The sequence below is a fragment of the Lactuca saligna genome, chromosome 2, assembly GCF_052625555.1.
Source record: "Lactuca saligna cultivar CGN05327 chromosome 2, ASM5262555v1, whole genome shotgun sequence".
NCBI classification, from domain to species: domain Eukaryota; kingdom Viridiplantae; phylum Streptophyta; class Magnoliopsida; order Asterales; family Asteraceae; genus Lactuca; species Lactuca saligna.
In genome coordinates this window covers 50,739,473-50,756,931 of record NC_136418.1, presented here as the reverse complement: position 1 = coordinate 50,756,931, position 17,459 = coordinate 50,739,473, and the positions used below count along the sequence as shown (strand labels likewise).

The following is a 17,459-nucleotide window of genomic DNA, read 5'->3' as shown; positions in this document are numbered from 1 at the left end:
TTAATTCCTAAAGCTAAGTGGAATGATTAACCTAGTTGCTTTGATTCTTCAAAAGGTTGAAGATTAGAGTTCCTCAGCGCCTTCCAGGGTTCTCAATCGCAGATGGATCTTCAAAAAACGCCAGAAAAGTATCCCCATTGGATAAAGGCTCGGTTTTTATAACTATCTCAAAACAGGGTGTACTCGGCGAGTAGTAGACCCAACTCGCCGAGTAGGTTCTTAGTTATCCGTCTCAAATCAGGAGTAGTGGCTTATCTTCTGGAATATTCTAATGGACTCGCCGAGTAGGTAAGCTTTTGTCCCTCAATCTTTATTCTTTGGTCTCTAATTTCTTCCCCTTGTTCCCTTTTATTCCCAAGCATGTCTTTTGGACTGAAAACAAAATTTAACCAGTATTAAGTACCTTTTGTCCATATTATACACATAATTAGTTAAAAATGAATAAAAATGTATGCTAAATAATTAACTAATTATGCACATATCAACGGTCAAGAGCCGTTACCCTTTGCCGAGGATCGACGATTTGTTCGATCAGTTACAGGGGGCATCTTGGTTCTCCAAGATCGATTTGAGGTATGGATATCATCAGATGAGGGTGCGAGATGAGGATATTCAGAAGACAGCGTTCAGGACTCGTTACATTACGAGTTCGTGGTGATGCCTTTCGGGCTCACCAATGCACCGGCGGCGTTCATGGATCTCATGAACAGAGTGTACAAGCCGATGTTGGATCGCTCGGTGATCGTGTTCATCGATGATATATTAGTGTATTCGAGATCCAGAGAGCAGCATGAGGAGCATTTGAGGGAGATCCTCGGAGTTCTGAGATCGGAGAGGCTTTAAGCCAAATTCTCCAAGTGTGATTTATGGTTACGAGAGGTCCAGTTCCTGGGGAACCTCGTTAACCAGAAAGGGATATTGGTCGATCCGGCCAAAATTGAGGCAGTGATGCGTTGGGAGGTGCCGAGATCACCCACCGAGTTCAGGATTTTCTTAGGGTTGGCAGGCTATTACCGGAGATTTATCAGGGATTTCTCCAAGATCGTCGTGCCACTCACCAGGTTGACTCGGAAGGGTGTTGCTTTTTCATGGGGTCCAGAGCAACAGGCCTCCTTCGAGACAATTCGCCAGAGACTGTGCGAAGCCCCAGTGTTAGCTCTTCCGGAGGGGATGGAGGACTTTGTGGTGTATTGTGACGCATCGATATCGGGGCTGGGAGTGGTGCTGATGCAGAGAGGGCATGTGATAGCATACGCATCGAGACAGCTGAAGCCTCACGAGACGAGGTATCCCACCAACGATCTGGAGTTGGGGGCAGTAGTGTTCGCCTTCAAAATCTGGCGTCACTACCTGTATGGGGTTCGGTGTACCATATACACGGACCATAAGAGCTTGAAGTACTTGATGGATCAGCCCAATCTGAACATGCGCCAGAGGAGATGGTTAGATGTGGTAAAGGATTACGATTGTGAGATCCTGTACCACCCAGGCAAGGCTAATGTGGTAGCCGATGCCCTGAGCCGTAGGGCGGAGAGCGTCCCGATACGAGACGTTTGTATGAGATTGATGGTGATGACTCCGGTGTTGGACACTATTCGAAGGGCCCAGACTGAGGTCGTGAGGCCGGAGAACCATAAGAGAGAGCGGGTATCGGGCAGGTATCGGAGTTCATTACCAATAGCCGAGGGCTTATGACCTTTCAGGGTCGGATTTGGGTACCGTTTGTGAGCGGAACGCGTACCATCTTGATGGAGGGGGCACATAGATCGAGATTCTCGATCCATCCCGGGGCCATTAAGATGTATTTGGACCTGAAAATAGAGTATTGGTGGCCCTGTATGAAGAGGGATGTCGCATGGTTTGTAGAGAGGTGCTTGACCTGTCGTAAGGTTAAGGCCGAGCACCAGCATCCGTATGGTAAGTTGCAGCCATTAGAGATTCCCGAGTGGAAGTGGGAATAGATTCCATGGATTTTATCACCAAATTTCCAAGGACTGCAAGAGGTGTCGATGCAATTTGGGTGATTGTGGACCGGTTGACGAAGAGCGCTCACTTTCTTGCTATCAGCGAGAGCTCTTCTGCTGGAGGCTGGCAGAGTTGTACGTGAAGGAGGTGGTATCGCGGCATGGAGTACCGATCTCGATCTTCTCAGATCGAGATGTACATTTCACTTCCAGATTCTGGAAGAAATTTCATGAGGAGTTGGGTAAGAGGCTGCATTTTAGTACCGCATACCACCCACAGACTGATGGGCAGAGCGAGCGGTCGATTCAGATGCTCGAGGACATGCTTCGGGAATGTATATTGGACTTTGAAGGGAGTTGAGACACATATCTACCCTTGGCTGAGTTTTCCTATAACAACAGCCATCACTCGAACATTGGTATGCCACCCTTTGAGCTTTTGTATGGGAGGAGGTGTCAGACTCCCATTTGTTGGGGTGAGGTAAGGCAACATGTGATGGGTAGTACAGAGATAGTGCTTCAGACGACAGAGCATATACAGCAAGTCAGACAGAGGTTGTTGACCGCTCAGAGTCGCCAGAAGAGTTATGCGGACAGGCGACGGTCCGAGCTCGAGTTTCAGGTCGGAGATTTTGTACTCTTGAAGGTATCTCCTTGGAAAGGAGTGATCCGATTCAGGAAGAGGGGCAAGCTAGGGCCCCGATATATTGGTCTGTTTAGGGTGATCGCGAGGGTGGGCAGGGTAGCATATCGATTGGAGCTACCTGCGGAGTTAAGCCAAATTCACGACACCTTCCATGTGTCTCCACTAAGGAAGTGTATAGCCGATGAGTCGGCAGTGGTGCCATTAGAGGATATACAGGTGGATGCGAGCCTGAATTATGCTGAGAGGCCAATCGCGATTGTGGATCGAAGGATCAAGGTTCTGATGAACAAGGAGGTGCCCCTGGTTCAGGTTCAATGGGAGCAGCACCCGTAGTTGTTTACAGCATGAGACTTCAAGGGCGAAGTCTGGTTCTAGTGGGGGAGAATTGTAACATCCCGAGATTCAGGTAAAACTATTTAACCATCCTTTTTTTCCGAGTTGTCAAGTTTAGCCCTTAAGAGGAAATATATGGCAAATAAGTACGTTGGGTGTACTCAAGAGTACGTTGCGCATACTCATGCGCTTATTTTGGACGCGATGTTGCCAAGGTACGCTGGGCGTACCCAGAGTTACGTCGGGCGTACCCGGCCCAGGTGCAAAACCCTAATATGACTTGTGCACTATTTAAAGGATGCTAAGGCTCATTTCTCAGCCTCCATAGCAATGAGTGAAACCCTAAGAGAGAGACTTACATCGTCCTTAGTGTGTGTGTGTGTGTGTTTTGGAGCTAAAAGTGCCTTGGTGTGTTAGTGAAGAAGAAGGAAAGGAGCTTGTGGAGGCTAGAGCTTGAAGTGCAAGTTTTGATCTGAGATCTATAGAGAAGACAGCTGCATTTAGAGGTATAAAGTTCAAAATTTTCCTCTTCTTTTTGGTTTATTGTTGCATGTGCCATTTCCATGGTTAAAAACCCCAAAGGTGGAGACTTTATGAGTGTGAGGTGCTCCATGGTCCGAGATATGTCCCTTTTCAGTGGTATTTGTGTTATAGATCCATAAAGTTTCCATCTTGATCGTTGATACGAGGGCATGTTTGAGTATGGAGCCTTCTAAGGTTAGGAAATGGAATATTATGGGTGTTAGTGACTTGTTCAGCCATGCAAAGGCTTAAAGTCATCGACTTTATGGATTAAGAGGCTTAGGAATGGTCAGATCTAAAAGTTGGACGTGGGTCTTAACTGTTTAAGACCCTAAGAGCTAAAGGACTGAAACTGGGCATTACGCCGGGCGTAATCCCATTACACACAGCGTAAGGGGTGGCGTTCCCCGATTCTGAGAGACTGCCAGGTACGCCCAGCGTACACATCTGGTACGCGCAGCGTAACCCGGAGAGTTGACTTTTGGTTGACTTTTAGGGTTTGGTCCATAATGGGGCCTTTGAGTTATGAGAGGGGTAAAATGGTCTTTTACCCTTCTGAGAGTGCCAAAGGAGGACTTATTCTAGCCTTTAGAGTTATATTGATTAGAGTATTTGTTCGACGTGATTAGGCGGAGGCTAGACCAGATTTTACCGAGTCAGAGATTTACCGAGTTACCCAAGGTGAGTCTTCTCACTATACTTTACCTTGAGTGGTAATTAGAGTTATGTGATAGAGTTATTGTATGCTACTTATGTGATGTGTTGCACTGCATTATTTCTATGTGATTTATGTTGTGTGTATATCAGAGTTTACAGAGTTAGAACCGGAAGGTTCGCAGAGTTAGGACCATGGGGTCTACAGAGCTAGGGCCCACGGGCCTACAGAATTATAGTCTCGAGTGGCTAGTATGTGTTATATGTGGTATTTTGAGGAACTCACTAAGCATTTATGCTTACAGTGTTATGTGTTATGTGTTTCAGGTACTAGTGATGATCGCGGGACGGCGCCGGCATGATTCGTACACACGCGCGGAGTTTATATGTTTTTGATCTTGGGATATGTTTTATGGATTTGAGATGTGATACATTGAGATCTTTATAATAATATTGAATGGAAATGTATTTTGAAAATGTGAAAAATTGTTTAAATTTTTACGGTGTTACAATTAAACCTCAACTTAATTTTTTTAATGAAAAAGACCTTGCATTTGTTCATTTTTTTTCGATCCAGCCCTTTTAGTCATTTTTTTTCTAGAAAAAGTTGTATAATGTGAGTTTTTTTCCTAGGAAAAGCCAAAAAAAGTTGAGGATTTATTTGGAAACATTTAGAAGGTTGTGGGTTTTTTTTCGAAAAAAAGAGACAAAGCTGAGGGTTTTTCGCAAAAAATGAAAAAAATATATCATGAAAAAAAATGAGATTCAATCCAGAAAAACACAAAATATAAGGTCTTTTATGAGATTAACCTATAAATGAAACTACATCATCAATACTATGCAGGAATATGCTTAAGTTTTTAAATAGCCTTCTACATTATCTAACATTTGAGGTAAAAATAAAAACCATGTTCTTAAGTTTATAAATAACAATGTACTTACATTTCCTTACTAATAATAACAATATATAATTATTATCAATAAAAAGGTAAGTATCTTATGTAAAAAATGAAGTATATTGTGTAAGTTTCATGTTATGAGTATGTTGCTATTATGGGTAAAGAAATATAAATATATTACTATTTCCTATTTATTTATTAAACCGATGTTAATGTGGCTATTTATCTCTCTTTAATTCTTTTGTTAAATAACGAAGATAGAAGTGATTTTATATTATTATGATTGAATAACATACTCTTTTATCTTCTTTTAGGTTCTTGAACAAAATTGGCATGTTATGCATAATAAACTTGAGAATGCAAAGAGCATAGATGAGGTATATGTTGATATTGATTCTTCTAAACTCTTGGGTTAAAATGCAAGAAACAGCAATGTACTTCTGTTGATTTGTTTATTGTAGCATACTACTTTCATTTAATTTTTGTATTACAACATTGTACTTTGAAAAATCTACCCAGTTATAGCAATGTCATACAAATACAAAGCAATTTTCACTTCTCTAGTTGGGTAGATTTTTATAAATATAATGTTCTAATAAGAAGAAAAATATGGTACAACAATGCTTGTAAAAGAAAGAAATAAAAGTACATTTCTATTTTTCACAAATAAATGAAAGTAAGTTAATTTTTTCCTGTGTGTGGTTCTAATCTTTGTATGAAATTAGGTGATTCAATATCATGACTTTTTCATGGAGAAGTGCCTCAAGGAATGTTCACTTCTGTCACCAATCCTCCTGAAGGTTCTCATCATTCCTTATTCATAATGCTCTGATATTGGTATATCTAAATTTCAAAATACAATATGAAAAATAGAGGAATAGAATAGTATGCAAATCTAATACAATTTTCATTACGCATTATTTCTTTTTTAAGTTGTGTCTGGATAAATGATGTTTAAAAAATATTTGAGAAAATTATACACACTTGGTAAATGGAAGGAAAAATTAAATGAGATCAAACTCGTCAAAAGTTAGGCTAAAAAGAAACATTGATATGTAAGTATGTAATTTACCACATTAAGGGGATGTTTCGTTTTGACTTAATGAGGTTAACGAGGTAAGTACTCTTTCATTTTAAAAATTGGCGAATATTTTGAATTTTTTCGGAATGTAAGGGTAAAATGGTAATTTAGTCAGAGGGAGCTTCAATGAAGCTCATTAGCCACTGAGTTGCAGAAGCGTACTGAAGGCATACAAGTTTCAGTTTCTCAAATTTCTGCATTCCACCCAAAAACTTATTATTAGAACAAATTCACAAACACAAACCTTGTATATAAATTATGACTATTTCTTTTTTACTTAATGGAGACATGACTTCGGGCACCATTAAGTCATGTATGGGTAAAATGTCTGAATAGATAATGATATTGATGATTTGCATTCATCTTCCTTGGAAAATCTAAAGGTTTGAAAGCTAAAAAAGTCTTCCAAAAAACCAAATTCACCCACAGATGAGTCTACAGTCATCGAATGTGTCCTGTAAGATCTTAAAACTATACCTCTTTTTCTTTCTATGTATTTATGTATGCATGTATATACTATATATGTATGTATGTGTGATGGAGTGGAGTGATTTTTGGCAGGAAATTTGAGAGGGAGTTCAGTAGTGAGCTGGAGAGTTTAAGGCCAATATTGAGCAGCAGGGCACAGGCAGAACCATATTTGACTCATCTTGCACAGTTGATTCTTGGTGTTGGTATGGATCACCAAATGTAGATTTTTGTATTTTTTTTTCAAGTTTACAGTTTACTTCTTGATTGTATTGGTTTTTTTTGTATATATCTGTTTTGGAATGAGAGTGTTTTTGGGAAATTTTATTGAATGATTAACGACTTGTGTAGATTTTATAGTAGTAAAACATGGATCATCCAGATTTGATTTAGCCAAACACAATTTGTTTCTTGTTATTAAAATGATATGGAGATTTATGTGATGCTCTTTTAAATGTCATGCCTTTTGAAAACTGAATTGTAAAAACCGATCCAATCGAATTATAATTTAGTTGGTTCAAACTGGAATTGAATTTAATTTGTATTATCTTGATTCATATCTTGAAAACCGAAATCAATTGGATTGACTTCTAAGTAGAATATGACTCGATTGATATGGGAACAACTATTAATAACTTATGTTATCCTCAGCCACCTCCAACTTTTAGCACATGATAGGATCAGCCCCTGCATTTTATTCTGTAGCCCTCAAGTTCTTTAGATTAACTGCCAGTCCTTAACTTTAGCTTTATGACCAATACAACTACCAAAAGTAAAAGCTGCATTAATTAACTTGCAGAAACCTTTCCAGGTTAATAACACAAATAAAATAGACATATAATCATTGTTAAGATTGCATGACAGGGTAACAACAAATTATATAGTACAAATCAGTTGCAATGGACGAGAGCCATCTTGCAATGAATTAGATAAATGATGAATTATGACAGAATATTAAGCACAGCTAAAATTTGCAAAATTTGTTGATCAATTGCGATTCAAAGTCAACGGTAGCTGCAAGTTATAAGTGAGAAGAATTTTGGGATATTAAGTATCAAATTATAAAATGTTTGGATTTCAGTTCTAGACATCTTTTGTACTTGTGGCTTATACTTAAACAAGAAAATGAGAAGAGAGTATATTATTGAGCAAGCGGAGGAATGAGCGATCCAACATATATGTATGCACCAACACATTAAATAACTAATTAATTAACATTCTCCATAATTTAGTGTGACATGAGTTGCTTCCGGCTATCCACCTTTGCAACCCCTTTGTTAAGCTCCGTCCTGCTGTTCTTACAACGTTGTATCTAAGAGTAAAAATGGGATTTGGATTGAACTGGAGTTTTCATAGAATTAGGGATAATCTCACTTTCGAGAGGTGAGTGCTCTCCAAGTTGCCTAAGCAATTACAAATTTTCTCCTATGCAAACGGAAAACAAAACTCCCTATAAATACTGGAAAGAAAAGACAAAAAGGACAAATAGCAGCCATGAAAAGACAGAGAACATTCCACTCCCACTAAGGATGTCTCCCACGAAATACCTGCAGCAAAAAGAGCTCCTAAGACCAAATTACCCTTGGTCTGTCCCCTGCATTTCACTGGACTGGACCAGCCTTACTGGGCTGCCACCCATGGGCTTCTTCTTCTTCTTACGAGTGTAAACTTGACGGATTGGGGGCCTATCAACACCGGCGGCCCAAACTTCAACCTTGTCCTCAAGGTTAAAACCTGGAAACTGCAAATTCACCTTGGAGTAATCTTCCCATGTCGCTTCCATTTCGGTTAGCCCTTCCCACTTAATTAAGACTTCTTTGTCTTCAGCCCCCCCATTCTTCTTGTATCGAACCCCTCGCAACTCTTCTGGTTGAGTCACCAGCTCTAAGTCCTCGTTGAGCTGAGGTGGAATTTCCCTAGCTTGTGTTGGAGCTCCTATAGCAGCCTTGAGTTGTGAAACATGAAACGTTGGATGAATACTAGTGGTGGGGGGTAATTCGAGTTTATAAGCGACTTTCCCAATTTTTTGCTGAATCCGAAAAGGTCCGTAGTAACGGGGCGACAGCTTTTCCGACCTCCTACGAGCCAAACTTAGTTGCCTGTATGGCCGTAGCTTCAAGTAAACCCATTCATCAACCTTATATTCCACATCCTTTCTTTTCCTGTTAGCTTGAACTTGCATCTCTGCTGGGCCCGGATGAGATTCATCTTGAGGTCATCAAGGGCGATGTCACGATCTTCCAGCAGCTGGTCGAGAGCATCCATTGGCGTTTGCTGACCTTCATATCTGATCAGGGGTGGCGGCTCTCGTCCATAGAGGGCTTTGAAAGGTGTAGTACCGGTAGCCGAATGGTATGAGCTGTTGTACCAGTACTCGGCCCATGACAACCATTTGGCCCATTGCTTTGGTCTTCCCGAGCAAAAGCAACGAAGATAGGTCTCGAGGCAACGATTCACCACTTCAGATTGGCCATCCGATTGAGGGTGATAGGCCGTGCTGCGTTTCAAATCTACCCCATGTAGTTTAAAGAGCTCCCTCCAGAATTGGCTTAGGAATATTTTGTCCCTGTCGCTAATGATGGACAAGGGCATTCCGTGTAATTTTACCACCTCCGTCATGAATTTGCCTGCGACAGTTGCTGCTGAAAAGGGGTGTTTCAGAGGTATGAAGTGACTATACTTGCTAAGGCGATCCACTACGACCTATATGGTATCCCACCCACCTGACTTGGGTAGCCCCTCCACGAAATCCATAGTTATTTCGTCCCAAACTTGCTCCGGAATTGGGATGGGTTGCAGCAACCCAGCAGGGGATGAAGTGAGGGCTTTATGTTGCTGGCAAATGGTGCACCGTTGGACAAACTCAGATATAGACTCACGCATACCAACCCAATATACTTCTGCTGCTGCCCGCTGGAAGGTCTTCTTGATTCCCGAGTGACCTCCGATAGGAGAGTCATGAAACGTCGAGATAATGTCCGGAATCAGTGGGGAGGAGGCGGGAATCACCAGCCGTCCCTTATATAACAAATTCCCACAAAAAAACTCCAAAGCCTTTGTGGGTTTGGGGGTTGGCTTCCAAGTCTTGTTTTACCTTTTGCACAAAAACATCCTGGTCTAATTCTTTTTTTAATTTGTCCCAACTTCCCCATAACGTCATGCTAACGGAGTTGCACACGATGGTGGTGTCTCGCCGGGACAGGGCATCAGCCACTCGGTTACTAGCCCCGGTGCGGTATTGAACCTCGAAATTGAATCCCATTAGCTTGGTTACCCATTGTTGGTAATCATTTCCAATTACCCGTTGCTCTAGGATGTATTTCAGACTTTTCTGGTCTGTTCTTACCACAAACCTTCGCCCCAACAGGTAGGGTTGCCATTTCGTGACTGCTTTCACAATAGCCATGAGTTCTTTTTCGTAGATAGATTTCTCCCGTGCCCTTACCCCTAATGTGAAGCTGTAGTAGGCCACCGGTCGATCGCTTTGTGATAGCACCGCCCCTAACCCGAACCACGATGCATCCGTCTCGACAACAAAAGTTTGTTGGAAATCGGGCATGGCTAGGACCGGTAAGGTTGTCATAGCTGTTTTAAGGTTCTGAAAAGCCTGTTCTGCTTCTTTTCCCCACCCAAACCGATCTTTCTTCAGTTGTTCGGTCAGGGGAATCGCAATTTGGGCATAATTTCGGACGAATTTCCGATAATACCCCGTGAGACCAAGGAAGCCCCTTAATTCCTTTATGTTCCTGGGGGTAGGCCAATCCAACATGGCTTCAATCTTCGAGTTTTCTGCTGATACCCCTTCACTAGAAATAACATGGCCCAAATAGGAGAGCTTGGATTTTCCAAATTCACATTTTTTGAGATTCAAGAATAACTGATGCTCTTCCAGTTTTTTAAAGGTAGCTGTTAAATGCTGCTTATGTAGTTCGTCATTGGGACTATAAACTAGTATATCATCAAAGAATACCAGTATGAATTTCCGCAAGAATGGACGAAAAATATCATTCATCAACGCCTGGAAGGTCGCAGGAGCGTTAGTAAGTCCGAAGGGCATTACCTTGAACTCGTAATGTCCGTCGTGCGTTCTAAAAGCGGTTTTGTGCACGTCGATAGCACGGACTCGAATTTGATGATACCCGGATCCAAGATCTAACTTGCTGAAGATAGAGGACCCATGCAACTCATCCAGAAGCTCATCTATCACCGGAATTGGGAACTTATCAGGTATGGTGGCCCGGTTCAACGCCCGATAGTCCACGCAGAACCTCCAAGACCCGTCTTTCTTTTTGACAAGGATAACAGGGCTTGAGTAAGGGCTTGTGCTGGTCTGAATTATTTCTGCCCGGAGCATTTCCTGTATCATCTTTTCGATCTCGTTCTTCTGAAAATGTGGATACCGGTAGGGTCTCACGCTAACCGGTAAGGTTCCCTCCCTTAACTCGATTTGGTGTTCGATGGATCGGTTTGGTGGAAGCCCCTTGGGTTCGTTGAATAACCCCTGGAATTGATCCAAGACCCCCATCAAGAGCTTAGGAATTGGGGGCGTGCTCGTATGCTCCAACTCGGCATTATTCAATTCCACCCATATCCTTGGTTCCTTTCTCCTTAACTCCCTTGCCATGGCTTTTAAGGAGATTAGGGATTTCCCGAGAGAACGGTCCCCCCTTAGGCAAATCGGATTTCCGGCTACTTCAAATGTCATTGATTGTTCCCTCCAATTTGTCTGGGTGGTTCCAAGTGTTTCTAACCACTTCATTCCCAATATTACATCAGAGCTTCCCAATCTAAGAGGAAGGACTCCTCCACTATGTCGACTGCCTGGAGCTGTAGGAGTACCCCTTTGCAGATGCCCTGTCCTTCCTCACAGTCCCCTGTTCCCAACCTGACCCCATATGGCTCCGTCTCTTGTACAGGGATTCCCAGGTCTTCTACCAAACTTAAGGAGATAAAGTTGTGGGTAGCTCCGGGGTCAATCAAAGCCACCACCGGTTGACCCAGGACTTGACCTCTTAACTTCATTGTCTTTGGAGAGGAGAGCCCCGCTACCGAATTGAGGGAAACCTCCACCAGATCGTCCACTTCCTTTGAATCTAGAGTAGCGGGATCGTCTTCTCTTCGCTCTTGAACTATGTCACCTTCGTCTCCTGGGTCTTCTGATTCTTCAATCAGGATGACGTTAATTTGTGTTTTGCAACGGTGGCCCTTGTTCCATTTCTCATTACATTTGTAACACAGCCCCTTGGCTCGCCGCTCTTGGATTTGCGACTCGGTGAGTCGTTGTGTTTGTTCTGCTGCCCTAAACGGGTTTGAATTGTTCGCAATGGAAGTGGGGAAGGTACCTGAATTCGTGGATCTTCCAGGTATGGGCTTACGAGCTCCAATTGATGCGATTATGTTGTTCTTGAGGTTTCGGAGCCGTTGTTCTGCTTGTTGGGCCAGATCCATCGCTTGGCCCAAGTCTTGAGGAGCCCACATGTATAGTTCGTCGCGGATCTCTGGCTTCAGGCCCTTCAAGAAACTTGCAATAGCGACGTTGGTGGAGACTCCTTCAAGAGGAGCCGCTAATTCAATGTACCGACGTATGTAGTCGGCGGTGGTGGTCATTTGAACCAACGAGTTCCACTGTTCGTAGATGTTGCCTCCCAATATTGGTCGGAATTTCTTGAGGAATAGGGTTTTCATTTGCTCCCATGTCACCACTGCTTGTTGATTGTGAGACCACCGATACCAGGCTAGGGCGTCGCCGCTGAGAGCAAGGATTGCTGCTTCGAGTTTCTCCCCATTATTCAGCTGATAGATTGTAAAGTATCGCTCCGCTTGCAATATCCACCCGTCTGGATCAGAACCGTCAAAACCCGGCATATCGATTTTCCGATGACGATATTCATATTTTCCCCTTCCTGTCTCGGTTGGAGGCATTGATCCAAAAACGATTTGGGAACCACCGGCGTTAAACCCTCCATGACTTTGGCCAGAACCCCCGTGGCCGGAGCCCCCCGTTCCAGACCCCTCTGGTCCTTTGTTCTTGTTCATGGGTTCATTAGAAGGAGTAACAAGACCAGAGTTTGGTGTACCTGGGTTTCCATTGCGTTCCAGCAACTTGTTTATGTTGTCTCTCATCTCATCCTGACCATGGAGGATCTCGTCCATCCTGTGCTTCAGCTCCTGAATATCCACTCCATGAGATTGGAGCTGGATTTGAATCACCCCCACTTGTTCCTCTACCTTCTTGACAGCCACTGCTTCCTTTGATGCTCCTCCCATTGGAAATTGCTCTGATACCACTTGTTAAGCTCCGTCCTGCTGTTCTTACAACGTTGTATCTAAGAGTAAAAATGGGATTTGGATTGAACTGGAGTTTTCATAGAATTAGGGATAATCTCACTTTCGAGAGGTGAGTGCTCTCCAAGTTGCCTAAGCAATTACAAATTTTCTCCTATGCAAACGGAAAACAAAACTCCCTATAAATACTGGAAAGAAAAGACAAAAAGGACAAATAGCAGCCATGAAAAGACAGAGAACATTCCACTCCCACTAAGGATGTCTCCCACGAAATACCTGCAGCAAAAAGAGCTCCTAAGACCAAATTACCCTTGGTCTGTCCCCTGCATTTCACTGGACTGGACCAGCCTTACTGGGCTGCCACCCATGGGCTTCTTCTTCTTCTTACGAGTGTAAACTTGACGGATTGGGGGCCTATCACATGAGTTGCTTCCGGCTATCCTCCCCGTCTAACTGTTTCTTTATTTAGCCCCCTTTGCAACCTCAAATGTCGGATAGATGACCACATGGGCAGTTCTCGCATTCCAAATCCACTTATGGTGAACACTGTCAGTGAAGTGAGTGAAGTGAGGTGTTGTATTTCTTCTGGCATTGAGTCCCAATGATCCCAACCTCTCAATTCCAATGAGTGAAGGTGGTTCCTTAACTTTTGGATGCCTTGGAGACTCGGGAAAGAATCCAGCTCCTTCGAGAACGGACCAAGTGTCAAATCATTTAAGAACTCAAAACAGTCAAACATTTCACGAGGTAGGGAAGTAAGTTTGTAGCAATCGGTAATTTGCAAAGTCTTCAAAGAATGACACTGGTTGGGCAAATTGGATATTTCTAAAAGACTCTGGCAGTAGGAAATTTCTAAAGATTCAAGAGATGTGAGGCCTTGTATGCTGTTAATGGAGACCAGACCATTGCAGCCCAATATCTCTAAGGAAACAAGAGGGTGGGGATGGCATTCATCTAAGAGAATAATCTTTGGGCAATGACGAATGACGAAGCTCTGGAGGACAGGGGATATCATTTTTGAGCTGTTGGGTGCTCCATCTATCCACTTTTCCAGTCTTTTCATATTATATAGTCGGAGCGATCGCAACGATGGAGACAAAGGCTTCGTTGATCCAGTAACATTGGAACTCCTTAAACATGTCAAGCTGTCCATTTTCTCCAACTTAAGATCCCGAAGATGTGGTAGGTGTTCAAGCATCGGAAGAGAGAGGCATCTCCAACATCCAGATAATGTGATATCCACCAGCTTGTCAAGGGGAGTCTCTTTCCCATGGATATTGATTGCCATCTTCATTACCCATTCTGGAAAATTATCACCAGAAAATCTTCTAATTCTCAATATTTTCACACCTCCAGGGGGTTGCAAGCCTCCCAATACTTCCTTGTCGTTTCTGTGGTCAACTCCATAATTTGTACTCCAATTAAAGTCAATCTCGTTCAAAATTTTTTTTCCAGATAAATCTGCCATGACTGCATCCTGTTTGCTACTAATATTTTCTAGATTGGAAATACAGAGCTTTCCACTGAGGTGTTTTAACCGGCTTAGCTCTTTAATACCGTGTCCATCATTTCTAAGCATGCCCAAGGAATTAGGCATTAATGTTCGAAGAGAAGTCAATTGCCCCACGATATTGTTGGGAATGCTTTCTTCAGATTTACAAAATCTTAGGCTTATCAAATTTTTCATGGATTCTGGAAACTTGTTAAGATGATAGCAATTTTGCAACTTCAGAGTTTGCAAGTGGTATAATTTACCAATCGATTCAGGAAGAACACGGATAGGCGTAGATGACAATTTAAGATACCTGAGATGCACCAACCCTCCAATTGAATCGTCTAACTTCTTAATACCATATCCGTTGAGTTTTAGGATGCGTATGCACTTTAATCGTTGAAATGAAAATTTCTTCTCAACTTCACCTTTGATGAACAATGTATGCAAACTTCTAGCCATTGTATTCTTTTCAATGAACATAGAAACCTTGGTGTTGAATTCATCATCCTCATTCTCTTCTTGGTAAAAAGCAAGATGTTTAGCCTGAGGGATACATGCAATGTCATCATTTGTTGCATCCACCAGACATAAGCTATCATGTTTTGAAAGTGATAATGAAAGATCATGCACCAGATCATGCATGCTACCATAATTGATGATGTGACCATACTCATCCTTTTTAACATCTTCAAACAACGAATTGTTTACCAAAATTTGAAAAATATCATTCCCCACATCCTCCATCTCCTTGTTTCTTTCCTCATCCGCTTGAACCAACCCTAAAGCCATCCAAAGTTGAACCAGTTCTTCCCTTTCCATGAGTGTATCTTTTTCAAAGATGGAACAATATGTGAAGCATTGCTTGGCCATAGAATTGGGGAGATTATCAAAGCTCAGTTCCAAACTCTTTTGAACTCTCTCCCTTTCATCTTCTAGATCCCAAACTTTGCTATTTTTGATGGCCAACCACTTCTCAGGGTCACTGTAATTTTGCAACATACCTCCTATTACATTTAATAGCAACGGCAAACCACGACACTTTTTGATAATATCACGCCCTATCTCCTCCAATTCAGGTTGTGGTGATTGTCCCGCTAGAAAGGCTCTCTCTTTAAAGATGTACCAACAATGATTATTAGAAAGACCTTTTAAAGGACATGAATCCATTGCCATAGCCTTAGTTCCGATGTCAAGTTTCCTGGTAGTGACAAGAATGCTACTTCCAGTTTGTGACTTCACATTTATCATAACACTACTAAAATCTTCCCAATATAATCTCTCTTCGTTCCAAACGTCATCCAGGACTAGCAAATACCTTTTTGCTCCTAACTTCTTTTCAAGATCTTGAACTAAATTAGCCATTGTTTCCGACTTAGGTTTCTCTCCTACAACAGATTCATAGATCTTTGCCAGAAGTGTGTTGATGTCAACCTTAACAGACACACACAACCAAGATTTCACATCAAAATGTTGCTGGATTTTTGGATTATTGAAGACGGACTTAGCCAAAGTGGTCTTCCCTATCCCGCCCATTCCCACAATAGGAACAATCGTAAGTTTTTCTTCTTTTTTTGACTCGGTTAAAAGGTGTATGATGCGCTCTTCATCCTCTTCCCTCCCAAAAATTTTGATTTCGCCTAAATTTGGAATTGTCTCCGGGTATGGACGATAACGAACAACAGGGCCAGGCTGTTCATTTTGTAGTCCCAACTCGTTTGCTTGTTTATTGATTTGAGACAAATTTTCATTAATGTTTTTGATTTTATGACCCATTTCGCTACGAAAGAAAAGATTTTTCAAGCTTGGGAGTGAGGGTACCTTTGTTCCCACCCGATCTCGCTTCTTTACCTCACGCCTAAGCATTTCGTAGTGAAACTCATCCACCACATCATCAGCTTCAGCAACCACATCTTTTAGCTGTTTCAGCCACTCCATGACACTCTGTTTTTGACCTTTCTGATTCTCGGCATCCTGTAACTTGGCACGAATCATTTTCAAGGTCCCTTCAAGTGCGTACAATTTCTCTTTGTAACCCCAAGCAAGGGCGATTTCATTGGCAGCTATGGAAGCTACCTTTTTCAGGATCGCCTCAGCAGCAACAGTAACTAAAGTGTCGGCCATTTTCAAATTTCAATGGTGTGTGTATGTGTGTTTGAGAGAGGAAAGATAGAAAGAGAGAGGGTGAGAGTGAAATATAAGGTCACAGAAATCAGGGGAATCCTATATATAGTTAGGAATAAAAGTTATCCATATATAAGAATTATTGTTTCTCTTTCTAGCCATTAAATTCTCTATGGATAACTAAAAGAATATCTGATAAAAAAAGAAGGAAAAAAATAAATGAGGGCATATTTTGTTATCCATCCACAGAATTTTATAGTTAGTTAACAATTACGCCCTTAGCTTAAATTTAGAGAGAGAGAGAGAGACCCAAGGATTTACTTCCAAACTCACTACGCTCCTTCCTTAGTAGCGCCGCGACAATCCTTCTACGGAGCTGCCTAACCAGTCTGTCATGTCAAATAAATCTCATTCGCTAATCCATCATTCATGTCACAAGGAATGCCACATGTATATGTTTATAATACACAACAAAATTGTGTCGGTACAAGATTGAGGAAGGCAGACTCTCACTCTTCTAATTCCAACGTTCCAATTTTCTAATTCCTAATATTCCAATTTGTTTATGTTCGTTCATATTAGTTTCTTTTATGTTTATATATGATTAATTATATTTGATTACATAAGTATATTATATATTTATATTATATGTTTGTTTATGTTTATATGTGTTCAATTATATTTGTTTATAATATGCTTGAATTAGTATCAAATAATCAGATATCTTCATTTTTTTAACAAAAGGGTATATAGTAACAAGATATCTTCATTCTTTTAACAAAAGGGTATATAGCATCGAGATATCTTCATTTTTTTTAACAAAAGGGTATAGTGCATAATACTAGCTGCAGACACACGCCTCAATAGATCTTTCAAATGTCCATGGTGGCTTTTACGTTATACTTCATACTTGTTTGCAAGAGTCATCTAGTCGTATAAGATATAACAGAAATTAATTCTAAATAGTATTGGTATCTAAAGCTTTCATGAT

General features: G+C 41.6%; 2 protein-coding genes across 2 annotated transcripts; both read right to left on the bottom strand.

Moving 5' to 3' along the window:
* Positions 1-8,143: 8,143 nt before the first annotated feature.
* On the bottom strand, positions 8,144-8,749 carry LOC145029710 (uncharacterized). The gene has a single exon (XM_078978190.1). The coding sequence runs from the start codon at positions 8,747-8,749 to the stop codon at positions 8,144-8,146; it is 606 nt and encodes a 201-aa protein (XP_078834316.1).
* A 4,162-nt stretch (positions 8,750-12,911) lies between these two features.
* LOC145030936 (putative disease resistance protein RGA3) lies at positions 12,912-16,546 on the bottom strand. Its single transcript, XM_078979383.1, has one exon. The coding sequence runs from the start codon at positions 16,466-16,468 to the stop codon at positions 13,289-13,291; it is 3,180 nt and encodes a 1,059-aa protein (XP_078835509.1). The 5' UTR covers positions 16,469-16,546; the 3' UTR covers positions 12,912-13,288.
* Positions 16,547-17,459: the final 913 nt, after the last annotated feature.